At 51.1% G+C, this 14,654-nt stretch overlaps 1 protein-coding gene across 1 annotated transcript in view; it reads left to right on the top strand.

The window, feature by feature from the left end:
• The first annotated feature begins 423 nt into the window (after nt 1–423).
• Nucleotides 424–14,654, top strand: part of LOC119461430 (neurogenic protein big brain) — a 131,150-nt gene continuing 116,919 nt past the window's right edge. The window contains exon 1 of the mRNA XM_037722729.2: nt 424–1,189. Within this exon, the coding sequence (XP_037578657.1) occupies nt 750–1,189 (440 nt within the window). The 5' untranslated portion in view covers nt 424–749. The remainder of the gene's footprint in view (nt 1,190–14,654) is intronic.

The raw sequence follows: 14,654 nt of genomic DNA, 5'->3' as shown, positions 1-14,654 counted from the left end.
AAGTTTATGATGCCCCCACTTTAAAAGTCGGGTACACGCTTTAATGAAATGATCGGCCGTTGCATGCAACGACGAGCAGCGTGTTTGACGGTTCTATTTGTTCTATCGTACCGAGTTGCTCCTTCGGGCAGTTGGTGGTGCACATTTGGCGTCTGGCAGTTTATTAAACATCCTCACGGTATCGCACAGGGCCGCACTTCCTATTCAGCAAACCGGACCGGGCCGGGCCGAGAGCCCCGACATAGACGCAGACGCAAAAGAAACTTCTAATCGCGCCGGGGAATCGAGCCTTCACCCCCCTCCCAACTCTGCCAGCGTGCCGAGCCGAGCGAGCACGCGCGCGAACAGCGCCACGTTCCATCTCGCATCCCGCCCCCACCCCCTCCTCCTCTTTCAGGAGGCGCGTCGAACAAGGCCGGCGCGCGGCCACTCACTCGGCGCCCGTAACGCCGGGGTGCGCGTCGTACTACGCTCCGCGAAACCGTTCCTCGTCCCTCGCCGACCGACGATGAGTTCGACCGGTCCCGCGCGGTCCGCGACCGGCGTTGTCGTCAGCTCCGAGAGCTGCGGAATCGTCTGACCGCCGCTCCCGCCAACGATGATGGGCTCTCTCGGATAACGGTGCCACGCGCGACGATCGCGGTTGTTGCGGCGACAACGATGGGCAGTGACGGGACCGCGATCCTTTGAATCAAAAGTCGCCCGAAAGTGTGTGTTGGTGTCTGTTCCGAGCAGCGGCGGGCCGAGAGATGGCGGCCAACACCGCGGCCGTCAGCCTGGAGTCGCTGTTCCTCCAGCTGCTGGGCCGGCTGGACACGACGGGCCGGTGCCCGTCTTCGTCGACGTCGTCGTGCCGTCGTCGCTCGCTCCGCGCCGAGATCCGCAGCCTGGAGCTGTGGCGCGCCGTGATCGGCGAGTGCCTGGCCACCTTCTTCTACGTGTTCCTCGTCTGCGGCGCGCACGTCTCCTGGCCGGGCTACGCCGAGCCCTCGGTGCTGGGCATCGCCCTGACGGCCGGCGCGGCGGCCGCGACGCTGGTGCAGTGCTACGGTCACATATCGGGCGCGCACATGAACCCCGCCGTGACGCTGGCCACGTTCGCCACGCGAAAAGTGAGCCCGCTCCGGACGCTCCTGTACGTGACGGCCCAGTGCGGAGGAGCTATCGCGGGAGCTGCGCTTCTGTACGGGTGAGTTGTCTTTTTTTCTGGGAACTGAGGGGGAGTGACGCCCGGGGCCACTCGCGTCCACTTGTGTTGTGGTTGACACTTGAGCGTAAACGTTTTGACGGGTGACGGAACTGCAAATATCTTTGAAGCGATTCCGTTGACTAAAGGTATCCAGGTGGCTCTGAACCTAGCCAGCTGCTTCTTCAGCAACGCATGCATTCATATTTAGAGCGCGAAATTGAAGACACACACAGCCAAAGAAAGAAAGAAAAAAGACAGACAGACTCGAAGAGCGTTGGGCATCAAGTTCCGCTTTTTGTGTGTGTGTGTGTGTGTTCGTGCAGTCTTGCGCAGCAAATATGAATTCAAGATCTAAAGCAACCCACCCACCTCACCACCTTGACAGAAGGTGCCTTCAGTAACGCAAACACGCACCCTTTCATACACCGAGCGACGGCTGACAGTGAATCGCCGGTATTTGAAAGCATGGGGATCACCATCCACATCTCGAATATCTCCCTGCGTTACTGTTGTCACCCGAGAGGAAAGAGCCTGGCGATTCATTGTCAGTGAATCGCCGATATTATAGAGGTTCTGTCTTTTCCCTCCGTTGTAACCCTTTAAGCGTGAGCCAAACTTGACTCGGAAGCATCAGGAATGTCACAGAAATTGGATGAAGATTGTGTCTCTCCTTTTTGTCCTGGACATTAATATTCATCGTACATGGCATTGTTGGCACACGATTAAACTACCACGTGGTGATTTGGTGAGGTTTTCAGACATGTTAAACAACCTCCTAACGTTTCCATTGCTACGCGTATAAAATACGGTGAAAACCAACGGTTTATTTCTATAGAGCGGCCTTACGGCACCTGATGACGTTACTGCTTGGAATGTCTGATGTGCCCGCTTCCAACACTGGGCGTCACCTCTAAAGTCACTTCTCTCTCTCGTCCCCGTAGCAGAAGAGTACGCGCCCATAAGAATGAGCCATTTATGAGCTCAGTTTATGAGCAGTTTATGTTGCCTTGTATTCTAATTGACCGATGGACGGGTTCTTGCCTTCGACAATGCTTGCATATGAACTGAAAATAGGATGCGAAACTTAACGAACCACAAAGCACACGGCCTGTCTGCAGAGAGGGAAAATAAGGAAGGACAGAAGGGGGGGGGGGGGGGGAGGAACTACCCAGCGCGGAGGAAAGTGAACGAGGGATTGCGTATTACGTTGCCTATATGGATCTCAGCAAAGAAATACTTGTGACACATACCAGTAAGGTCACGTGGTATAAGGTTTTCCAAAGGGTCCTTTTAAAACACACTGGTAAACATTCATTCGGATAGGGAGTCTCTCAAACCATATAGTTCTTCCTCACGATAGAGCTGCGGGTTCTTAGCATTCACAGCGTCCAGCGAGCTGGAGTACTGCGTTGGCCCGAACGAAGTGAAATGTACCAAAATAAGCTCGCTCATTTGCTCAACGTGATGAAGATACTGAATTCGGGCGCATCGCCTCACCCGTGGCTTTATCTCCTTTTGGTGCCAAATTCACTGTTAGTTCAGGCCACCACACGGTTTTCTACGCAAGAACTTCAGCTATGCACACACACACACACACACACACACACACACACACACACACACACACACACACACACACACACACACACACACACACACACACACACACACACACACACACACACACACACACACACACACACACACACACACACCACACACACACACACACACATATATATATATATAGATATATATATATATATATATATATATATATATATATATATATTGAAACTGCAGTTACTTCGTCTCTTCTGGCCAATGTGGGTGCCGCACGGGTTGTCAGATTGTCGCGCTTGCCGTGCCCCTTGTAGCGCAGAGTGGTGATAAATTGTGGCGATAAGAGAAGGCGACTCAAGTCGGCGCTAATAGGAGTGTGTTCAGCTGTTTCTCGAGTAGCTGTAGCGAGAACCCCCTGCGATAAGATCGGGCTGAAATCGGATTCATTCGTCACGCGGTCGTACACAACGCAGACCGGTTGGCGACCGAGCGATCTCCGGCGACCCTTCGTCAAACGAATGCATCCGCGCACACATGAAATATTTTTTTCTGCGAGTTGCAGAAACTTTTCATCGACGCCGCGGCGCGCACTACACAGTTTGTTGTCGGGAGCGTCGACTTGACAAAACACATTAAAGTTGCACTAGCGAATTACGCTTCTGGAAATAGCAAAAAGGTGGCACGTGATAGGAGAGCTGGTAAAACAGGAGAGATGCGAACACGAAGGGCTGGTGTGACGACGCCAGTGTGAAGATCCCGCACTAGCTCCGCGTGACGTCACGAATATTGTGATTGTTTGTTCGGGGCCTGGTTAGCTATTTAGTGGTAAACAAGGGGTATACATTGCGTTCCGAAGCAACCAGATACTCGACTTGGCAAGTTTAGAGAATTTTCTCCGCCGAAACGGCCCAAATGCCGCAAGATACGTCCGTAGTGTCACAGTGACGTCACGCATTGGGCACGACATAAAAAATAAAATAAAGGAGTAGAAAAAAAAAAGGCGGGGTTCGGCCTTTACCGTTCATCAATAGTTATCCGCTTGTTGCCGCCAGTTTAATATGAATTGAGTTGTGAAATTATAGTTTACCAGTGGTTGAAATTATTCAGTGTTGCTCGTTATAGTGTCCTTATAATGTATATGTTTTGTTTAGCGTTTCAGCTTTCCTAAACAGGGGTGCGATGCTGCTGATGCTGTTTTGCGTGTGAGATAGGAGGGTGGCGAAGTTATCCTACCAAACTACTTGGAATGTTCTCAGTTCGAAGTACCGGCAACCTTCCGTTTCACGTATTTCCGCACACCTGCTACATACTCTACGAATCATAAAGAACGGCGAATCTGCGGCGCTGAAGGAACTGTCATCTTACTGCGAATGAGCGCAGGCGCTGTAGAAATTGCGTAAAAGTAACACATATACAATGAGGTAATTGTTTCTAGTAGCAAAAGCCCTCAGAAACGTAAAACATATTACCAACTTGAAAAATTATGTCTGGAAAATACTCGGTAAAGAGAGAGAGAGAGAAAGAAATATCATGACTGCCTCAGGGTTTGCATATGACAATGCAAATGACGGCGTAAGCATACGCTGCAACAACACACCGAGATAAGACATCAAAGTGCACTTTTCAAACGAATCCCGAAGGCCGCTAAAATATAGAAGGGCTTTCACACAGGCCTCAGCATTCTCCCTGCGCATCAAAAGACTTGCAGACGTTGCTTCTTCTCCGGCCGGTCCAACTTCCCGCGCCGTGCTCGGCATCGGACTTTTTTTGCATCTCGCGTTCCGTCATCATATATCCTCGGGGAGTTCATTCAATCATAAGAAAGTCTTCAGTTGATTGAACCCCGAGCGGAGCCGCAGCCGAGGCATTGAATTTTACAAAAAAAAAAATATTTCTGTGTCCTGCTTTACGGCCGTCTCCCTTTTTCTTCTTCTTCTTCTTTTGTTTGAAATTCCACGAACAAGACCGCGGCGATACAGAGTCGAACAAGGGGAAACGCGCACCCTGCGAACCAACCACGAAGTAAAATTTATTCTCCGCGTAGCTTTGGGAGGAGAGGCAGCATCTTTCCGCAAGCAGCGCGTCGGGTAATTTCCCCCGGGGGCTTCGGGAAAAGTTTCGAAAAAAACAAATGAAGGAGTTCGTTCGAGCAGCCTCCTCCGCGGTGCCGATCGGTGATTCTCCTTGAAGACAACAGAATGGGGGGAAACTTGGCGGTGGCGGACCTTGGGTGTACAGGTTCGCGCAAAACAGCGAGATGTTCTTTATTTTTTTTTATTTTCGTTTTATAGTTGGCGCGTCGGTTTTTTTATTCCACAACCCTAGATTTTGATGCCCGGCTTCGCCGGGAATACAAAGTTCTCCGGGGCTATCTCAATCTGAAACGCGTGCTTCTTTCTGTGAACACTGCTGAAGGCATGTTAGGCGTTCCAGGATCCACCGCAGTCCGCGTAGCGGTCTGCAAACAAGGCAAATAATAAAAGGGAGCGTTGTTCGTAGCGAATATGTTTAGGAGGCTCGAACTTGACAAATGGGAAATGCAACTTTCCTGCCGCGGGGGCAAACCTTAGGCTTTTTTGTTGTCGTTCGTTATTGATGTTTTTATAGACAGCCGAGTGGTCGACATGCTGTTTGTTCTCCTCTAACAAATGACACTACCAACGCCTGTTCAGTTCCATTTGGAATGGCGGATAGGGCCAGTTGTTTAACACATATGGGGCATAGAAGGGACGTCTAATACACCTCCTGTAAATGACTGCCCATCACACGCACACAGAGGCTTGCCCTTCGGACAGCTTTAAGGCCCTTAGATTGTTGGCCTTTTACGGAAGAGAAGATTCTAGGACAGCGCCATTGGACGTCTGCGAATTGCGAAGCCACAACAGTGCTGCTAAGTTTGTTGAGATGCACAAACTTGTAAACAACCGCATGTGACGAACTGAACGCCTAATGCTTCATTGCATGTGTGTGTGAATACTGTGTATAGTTTACTTCTATCCTCATTTTCACTCCCTTCTTCCCAGTGCAGGGTAGCCAACCGGACGCGGCCTGGGTAGCCCCCACCCCCGCCTTTCCTTTCTCCATCTCTCTCTCTCTCTCATAAACGAGGGTTGCAATGATACGTCTAAAATGCTCGCGAGAATACGAGTCCCGTAGTCGCTTCACTTGGACCTCGTAGGAAGTTACTGCTTAGCCTATGAAGGCTGACGATGCCTTACGCTAATTCATCTTGCTCCTTTGAGATAAGGAGATTGCATGCTTGCTTTACACAGCACCGGCGAGGTGCGGAAACTGAGTAGTTGTTCAACAGGAGAGACTTATACTCGCATACGCGTGCTGAAATCAAACGCCCAACAATATCGATGTACTACTGCAGGCTTTTATTTCGTGGAAACACCTGCAGCCTTTCTCAAGATTTTCGGAGCCACTCTGTGAGTGGCAGTGATTGTCATGTATAAGGTCTTGTCGCTGAACTCTTGTCGTGAATCGTCAAACTCAACTTGGGGAGCAGTATCCGCTTCGATGCATAGCCGCAGTGGTGATTCAGTTGAGTATGGTGTTCCGTTGTAAGAGCCCGATGTTTCGGGTTCGATTCGCAGTCGCGGCGGCCGCGATCCGATGGGGTGTGGAATGCAAAGGCGTTCCCGCGCCTCCGCGTGCACGTGAAAGAACGCAGATTGGCCGAATAAGTAAGTCAAAGAGCCTCATTGCGGCGTCTGTAATAGTGCAGGTGTCACCCTTTTAATCTCGTTCCACTTACGGCACATTCGAGTGGTCTCTTCAGAGCGCTTTCAAAGCGGTCTGATGGCCGTGTAAAACGACAACGATGCTGTATTACGGAAACAAATGCACTATTTGTTTCCGTAATAGCACTATTTTGCATTTGTTAACACTATAGAAGCCTGGTTATTGTCACGATAAGGCTTATAGTTACATTGGTAAACGACCTCTGAAGCTCCGCAGTGGCACTCGGAAACGACTAGTCGAATGTGCCACTAGTTTCCAGCTCCGTTTTCCGCCTTTTAAAAGGAACGGTATTCCATGTATTTGAACCTCTTGCTCTTTAATAGAGGTGTGTGAATAGTAATTTTCGAGACGGAATTGAATAAGAATCGAATAGTGCCGGACACGAATCGAGTCACATATCGGATACTTTTCGAATAGCTTTAGAATAACGAGCAGCCGTTCATACCACGCATTTTCACATCGTAGTATATCAACAACTTTAGAAAGTCACTCTAATTAGACTGCGCGTCATGAAGTGTCGTTTATTAAAAGCACGAATGGAGCATTAGAAGCAGGCAAGCAGTCTATTCGCATATATAGTCAGGACTCGTTGGCAAGTACGAATTATAGCTGTTTAGCCCTAGAAGCCTACAGTGACGTAGAGCATGTATGATGTACCACTACGTATTTTGCCCTGTTTAGTGTCTACGTACACTGTGCCCGACTGGATGGAATTTATTGCGCAGTAGGCGATTTGAAGTATTCGTAAACTATGCGAGAAATATTCGCATTTACTAATAGTGACTTCGATTCGGCGATAGAATCAAATTGGGCGTTATTCGACTCGATTCGTCGTTCGAGAGAGAGAGAGGGAGAAACTTTGCTGAATTAGAGTGAAACCGCAGGGTCCTTCAGTGGGCCTCGAGCGAGGTTGGAGTACTCAGTCCGGGACCCCTTAGGCTGTGGCCACCCGGCGCGCTTTACTAACCATATCGAGCTGGTACCGGGAGTTCTAAGGTTTCAAATATTCGCACACCGCTACTTTCTAATGCGAAAGCATTATACGCCCCATTACGCGAAAATCTCGCCGCGGCGTCGGCGGCGTGACCGAGCGATGGTGCCAAAAATAGCCGACGGCGCAAAGAATAAAAGCACAAGCATGCTCGGATTGATGTCAAATTTCTCGAGGAGGTTTCTGTAAACAAAAAATAAATTAATTGCTCTGAAAAGAAAATTGGATACATTTTGGGCTGGGTGGCAACCGAACTTGGACCTCCGTGGTGCTTCCCCGACGCCACGGCGGCTCCATGGTTCTGGCTGATTAAAGGTGTGCCTAGTGCGTGCGTCATTGCACACCTCACGTCGCAGCCGTCTGGCTGACTAAAGGTTTCACCAAAGGGACTCTAAGGGCCCATTCACACTTGCGACTAGGCGAGGTCGCGCGACCAAGCTGGTCGCAAAGCGACCAGTCGAAAGTAGTCGCAAATGGTCGCTTTTCTCGAAATGCGACCGTTTCGGGCCAGTCGCTCACTGCTCGATTTTTCAGTCGCGCGACCACAGTCGCAGAACAGCTGAACCAATCAGATGCGAAGAAACAGGACGTCCGTATACGCTGACGCTTATTTTACGCGGCGATGACATTTCAAGCAGACGTGAACAGCATATCGTGATACATTTCGGTTTAGCGACTCGTCGGTCGCATTTGTAAGTGTGAACATCATTTGTCTTGAGTAGGTTTCTGGTCGCCAGTCGCAATTGGTCGCTCGACCTCGCCTAGTCGCAAGTGTGAATGGGCCCTAATGCTTTCGCATTCCCGCACGATTTTTTTAAATACACATATAAAATAAACATGCGGGACTGTGTTCTAGTGTAGTAGCAATAAAGCATCCCTTTAAGAATAAAGAAGAAAAAAAGAAACAGCTAAACTTCGCATAAAAACTAGAATCGCTCCCACTCGGAACATTCATTTTGATTAGTATCGACTATAAGTCAAAGAAAGCAGAGCTGAAAGAAGAAACAAATGGCCTTCACGTTTAATCATTAAGATTTCCCGCTTTTAATTGCTTAATGCGGGTTTGAAGCGCGCCTTTTTAGCTGCTGCTGCTGCTTCGCGCGCTTCTCCATTAAAGGTTATCGGCGGAAACGCGGAGCATCGGCTTTCTCTGTGAGCGCCATGAGCGCGCCACTGAATGGAAGTTACGCGTTCGCGAACGAACAGGGCGCCATTAAAGAGCGCGCGGAAATAAATTAAAACCGCGGAAGGCGCCATAATCGAAGCGCCCTTTCTCTTTTGCCTTTCACCGCTCGCGCGTGCCGCGGTGAATTGGCCGCCCCGCGCGTATCTCAGCCACGCGAAGAAGGCGACGAAAGGGACCTCGTTCCGCGCATTACGTAGCAAGATGAACGCCGTGGCTCGATGGCGGCAATTATAGACGCCGCGACGACGGAGGAGGCTCGCTGTGCGTGTGTGTGTGTGCATTGCTGCGTTTGTGCGCGGCGCGCAGCCCGCAGGATCGAGTGATCGGTTTAAATGAACGCGTCGTCGGAACGCGCTTCGCTTTCCTGCCGAACGCTTAAATCGCCCGGGTCCTGGCGAGGTAATTAAATTCTTTCAATCGCGGCGGTCTTGCCTTCCTTCCCTTCGCGCGTGGCTTTTCTGTCCGCTAGCCATTATAAAGAGAGAGGGACGAGCGATGCGATGGTGACCACGCACAGCATACGTACGCGCCACACAGATCGATACATTCATGCGTGCATGCATGCATACATACATACATACATACATACATACATACATACATACATACATACATACATACATACATACATACATACATACATACATACATACATACATACATACATACATACATACATACATACATACATACATACATACATACATACATACATTACTTGTGCGCCTGTCATTAATTCCACGCTGCGGACTTCAGTGACGTGAAAAGAGTCATGTTGCGCTCTTATACTAGTCTTCTCTTTCTTCTTTCTGCGGTTTTACGTGCCAAAACCACTTCTTATTATGAGGCACGCCGTAGTGGACGGCTCCGGATTAATTTTGACCACCTGGGGTTCTTTAACGTGCACTACAACGCAAGCACACGGGCGTTTTTGCATTTCGCCCCCATCTAAATGCGGCCGCCGCGGACGGGCTTCGAGCCCGCGACCTTGTGCTCAGCAGCGCAACGCCTTTTAGCCACTGAGCCACCGTGGCGGGTCTCTTGTACTATGCTCGAAGGTACTTTCGCTATCGGACAAGCCTTGGATTGTAGCGCTGTCGATCACCCTTTCTAACAACGAAACTTGTAGGATTTGTCGACGACTGCCGACATACGGTAGACTTCTTTGCTGCCTTTTCTATGGACTTTCGTTGTGTGTCTGTGTGTGTGTGTGTGTATGCATGTCTGTGGATGTATGTGCCGTTTATGCGTTTGTCTGATGGTTGTGTATGTCATATATCTGACCCGACAGGCGGCAGTAGCATTCCAGGCTGTCAGCCAGGCAGACATGTCCAGCTTTCATTAAAGACAGCCTCTCTCTATCTCTCTCTATGAGCCCGTCATTCTGGTCGGATGTATATATAAAGTATGCACGGACTGTTACAGACGTAATTCGCTAACAAAGTCTGTTTCCTTTGCTATAACTGTATAATTGTCACACCTATCATTACCTGTTGGGAAATACGCTACAGAAGAATAAGGCGGGCCAACTCTCACAGTCAGACGTGTCACTGTGCGAACAGCTAAAAAGCGGTCATGCTAAGCAAAAAGAGAGAGAACCATTTCGCTTCGTGTACTCGCCTTCTCAATGATTTGGCAGTCTTTCTTTTTTTAATTCTTTTCTCCAAGAAGGCAGGCGCTAGTAAAAAGGACGATGAATGTGCGCAATGGGCTCCCAGCTCAGAATCGCAAACGGAAAGGCAGGAGTGCGTGTGATCGCTTTCCGCGCATCACGTCCGTAAGCGCTCGTGCGTAAACTGCCGCAAGTCTTTGTCAGTGGCGGGGATAGTCTATTCTTATATTAGGTAGTTTTCATCATTCGTTTTACATTTTTTTTCTAACTATACTCGAGCCCTTTCTTTCTTTCGCGGTATTCGGCTGCCCCACGAACACTCCTTTCGAATTAGATTCACCATACTTTGACTTTTTATTGAGGGACTCCGTGGGGCTCGCGCTTGAATCATTTGTTCACCGACAGTTTTGCTTACGGTGCAGCCGAACTTGAAGTGCACTCGATCCGGGATGCCTTTCTTGGGAAAATTTCTGAATGCTGTTGCGAAAGCCCGATTGTCCGCGGGTCCACGGAGGCTGCATGTGTGGTGCCGTGCCAGGTGCCAAGAGGAGGAGATATCCAGCAAAATTAGAAAATTGTTTTATATTACAAGATGGGCTCCATGATATTGGAGCCGTCTACGTGCTAACATCTTTGCATGTGGTAGCGTTTACATCTCCGAGCGTTCTCCATGGTCGAGCGTGCTCTACATCGTCAAGCGTGCTCTACATGGTCAAGCCTCCAGCGTCTCCACAACACTCAAGTCCCCTGTTTTATCCCTTCCGTTTCCCTCTTTCACTCGACGAGGGAATACACTTTAGTTCTTTTAGCCAATGACAGTCTTTGATCAGGTGGCCATATCCCGCACGTGTTTTGTCGTTGTTTCCCGCCGGGCTCCGCCTCCAATCTTGCTAGCTCGCCCCCGAACACAGGCAACGGTTGACACCTTGGGAACCGAACGTTGATGTCGTTCCCCCGGGATTGCCAGACACGGGCCCCTTTCAAGATTCGCCTCTCCATAGCGGTCAGTTCGCGGAACCAGGTAGGGCGGTGGCTGTCTCGAAAGGCAGCAGTCGGCGTAGCGTCGTCGTGGTTCGGGTGGCGCTGGTAATTCACGGGATACCCAAGCCTCCGGAAACGAGGTCAAGCAGGATGCTGCAAATCGCAGTGTTAAGTCTAACGCAGACATAAAGAAGCCTCGTAAGAAACGGAACTGTCATACCACTGCAAAGGAAATCCTGGTTTGTGGAGACGGGAACGCAGCACGCATCGCAAAGGCGCTACGTCAACAGATGAAAGGTGAACTCAGCGTGAAAACCCGGTTCCGAAGGGGGGCTACGATCGCTACGGCTCAGCGTCTACTACAGCGCTACTGCGACGAGGCAGGCAAGAGTGAGAGACTAGTGATTCTACATGCGGGCGTGAGTGATGCTAACAAGAGCGCCGAACCAACGGAGGTGGCCCAGATGGTGCGCGAGCGGATAATCCCATACGCGGCGGAACTGGTGATATGCTCCGTCCCCGAAAATACGTTGTGGGGCAAAGAAGCACAAGCGCGAGCGATGCTGCTGAATACGGAGCTGAAAAGGCTGGGCACGAGTGAGTCAGCAAAATTTCTAGACCTGTCGGAAGCAGTGCAGGGAGAAGGCCGGCTGGCCCAAGACGGTATCCACTATCTCGCCAAGACCAGCCGAAAAGTAGCCACAGAAGTGACAGAGCTAATTCATCCTTTTTTAGGGGCCACGAAAAGGGGTCAAAGGTGCAGTCGGAGGCGAAGCATGCAAGACATGACATGGCGCCAAGAGCGACCGATGGTCTCAACGACAGCCAGCACTGCATCAGTGGAACCGAGGGCGAACCAGACCGGAGACTGGAGAACCCCCACACAGGGGATGCCGGCAGGCATCCCAGCTCCCGAGCAGCCCCCACCACCGCGGCAGGTGCGAGAACTCATCCCACAGTTTCCTCCCGCGCCAAAGTACGCGGGTATACAGGCCAACTCCGGTTACCCAACGGCAGCCGGAAGCCAACACTGGGGCTACCGATACGGTCCACCAATGGGGCCACTACAGTGTGCCACACCGCCCCCGGGTCCATTGAGGCAAATGCTGAACCTCTACCCGGGCACCGACTTATTCCGCATGGTAGGCGACTGGGTCCACCACCATATGTCCATCCAGAGGCCCTTGCAACAACAGTAAAAACTGGACAGAAGAGACGCAGGCGTCGGAAAAGAAAGCAGAGGGTCGATTTCAAAGTCGGTTTCCTAAATATGAACGGAGCTCGCCACGAGGCCAAGTGGGAGGAGCTTTATCGTATGCTGAGTGCAGAACAGATCTCGCTGTTTGCGGTGGCGGAGACCCATCTCAGAGACTTAGAGGAGCCTCCCGTACACGCAGAGTGGTGCTGGGCGGGCACAAACAGAGACAGCAGAAGTCGAAAAGGCGGAGGAGTCGGAGTCCTGTGGAGGCGAGATCTGAGCTGGCAACGCGACATGGGAAACTGCATCGAGCATATGTGGATAACTGGAGAGCTGCTTGGGGTGCCGACAGCAATCTGTGTAGTTTATTTCTCTGTGCATAATGTACACAGCGAGGTCAACAGTCAGTTGGTGGAATGCCTCTGTGGGGACATCAGGCGAATGGCAAATGGCAAGGAGCTCCTTATAATAGGTGACTTCAATGGCCACCTCTCAGAGTTGGACGGGTATACAGATGCAAATGGCGACCATCTTAGACGTCTTGCGGAGCGCCTGGAAGTCCAAATTGCCAACCTGGGTCCACGCTGTCATGGACAGTACACATGGTGCGCCCGCGGCAGCATGACATGCATCGACTATGCCTTAGTGTCCCCCCGGCTCGCCGAGCTAATGCAATGCTTGGACATCGACGAGGAAGGTATACACAGCCTGGGAAGCGACCACAATCGCATACGCATAGACTTTAGCCGGGCCCAGCGCAAAGCAGTGGAACAGTCGGGACACCCCAAGTGTGGAAAATTCCTTCCAAACAGGTCCGTTGAACAGGTGGCCAGGGAGTTTGAGCTGAGTGGAGAGCGGAGCGCGGCAGAGTCGTACGAGGATTACGTATCGGTGCTCAGTGGGATCATGCTACGCCACATGGTGCATGGTCGGAAAGCACGGAGAAGAAATGGATGGTGGGACAGAGAGGTGGCGGAGGCGTGGCGTGCGAGACGCCGGGCAAACCAAGAGCACCGACGAGCACTGAAAGCCGGGGAGGCAGAGTCCTCTGAAACTACCTGGAAACTCTACCTACAGCTCAAGCGGACAATGCAGGCGATGGTGCAGGCTAAACTTGCAGAGGCGAACATGCGCCAAATGCAGAGCCTCAGGGCTGAGGGCAAATCGACTGCTCAGAGTTTCTGGCGATATGTCAGGTCCCTGGACAGACAAAATCAGTCCTCTGTGCAGATAACAGATGAAACAGGTCAGCCCGTCGCAGACCTCAAGGAATGCGTGACGCAACATCTTGAGAGGCTCTACAGGTCAAACAGAACGGAACCTCCATGTACAACAGTGCACTCGGGACAGGTGGACCAAGATGACGATAGCGGGGGAGTAAGGTGGGAGTTTACGCCTTGCACCATTGATCGGGCAATAGCACGCATCCGCACCCAAACAGCGTCCGGTCAAGACGGTATCTCGGCCCGTCTCGTGAAAAGCCTTGGCCCCAACTCAAGGGAACAGCTGGCCGATTTATTCACCGGAATCCTCACGGGAATGACAATACCTAGCGACTGGCGCCAGGGCAGAGTGTCCCTCATCCTGAAATGCGGAGGGAAAGCGGATAAGCTCCAAGACTACCGACCCATCACGGTAACAAGCGTCCTCTATAGAGTCTTTGTACAAGGTTTGAAGGGATGGATTGAAGGCTGGGCAGAATCTGAGAGTCGTCTCACGGAGCTACAGAACGGCTTCAGACGAGGACGACGTTTGGAGGACAGTATCTTCGTCATAGCCCAGTGTGCCGAAATAGCAAGGAAGGAAGACCGGTCCTTGATCTGCTGTGCGCTGGACGTAGAAAAGGCCTACGATAGTGTGCCTCACTCTGGCCTCTTTGAGCGCCTAGCTGTTTTGGGCCTCCCTGCGAAATTGTTACGCACCGTACAACGGTTATACTCTGACAACGAGGTGGCCGCCAAATTCGGCACAATAGAAACTGGGAGGATCAGGGTGAACAGAGGACTACGCCAAGGTTGCCCCCTTTCACCGCTCATGTACTTACTGTACGTGTCGGGCGTTGAGAGAGCCCTCCTGCAATCTGGCCTGGGATTTGGTCTGCGGTACACGACCAGCGGGATTGACGACAACCGCCGGATCCCAGGCCTGGCATATGCAGACGACCTCTTGCTGATGGCAGAGATTCCT

This window comes from Dermacentor silvarum, chromosome 8 (genome assembly GCF_013339745.2).
Source record: "Dermacentor silvarum isolate Dsil-2018 chromosome 8, BIME_Dsil_1.4, whole genome shotgun sequence".
In the NCBI taxonomy this organism is placed as follows: Eukaryota; Metazoa; Arthropoda; class Arachnida; order Ixodida; family Ixodidae; genus Dermacentor; species Dermacentor silvarum.
This window is presented reverse-complemented; position numbering and strand designations above follow the sequence as displayed.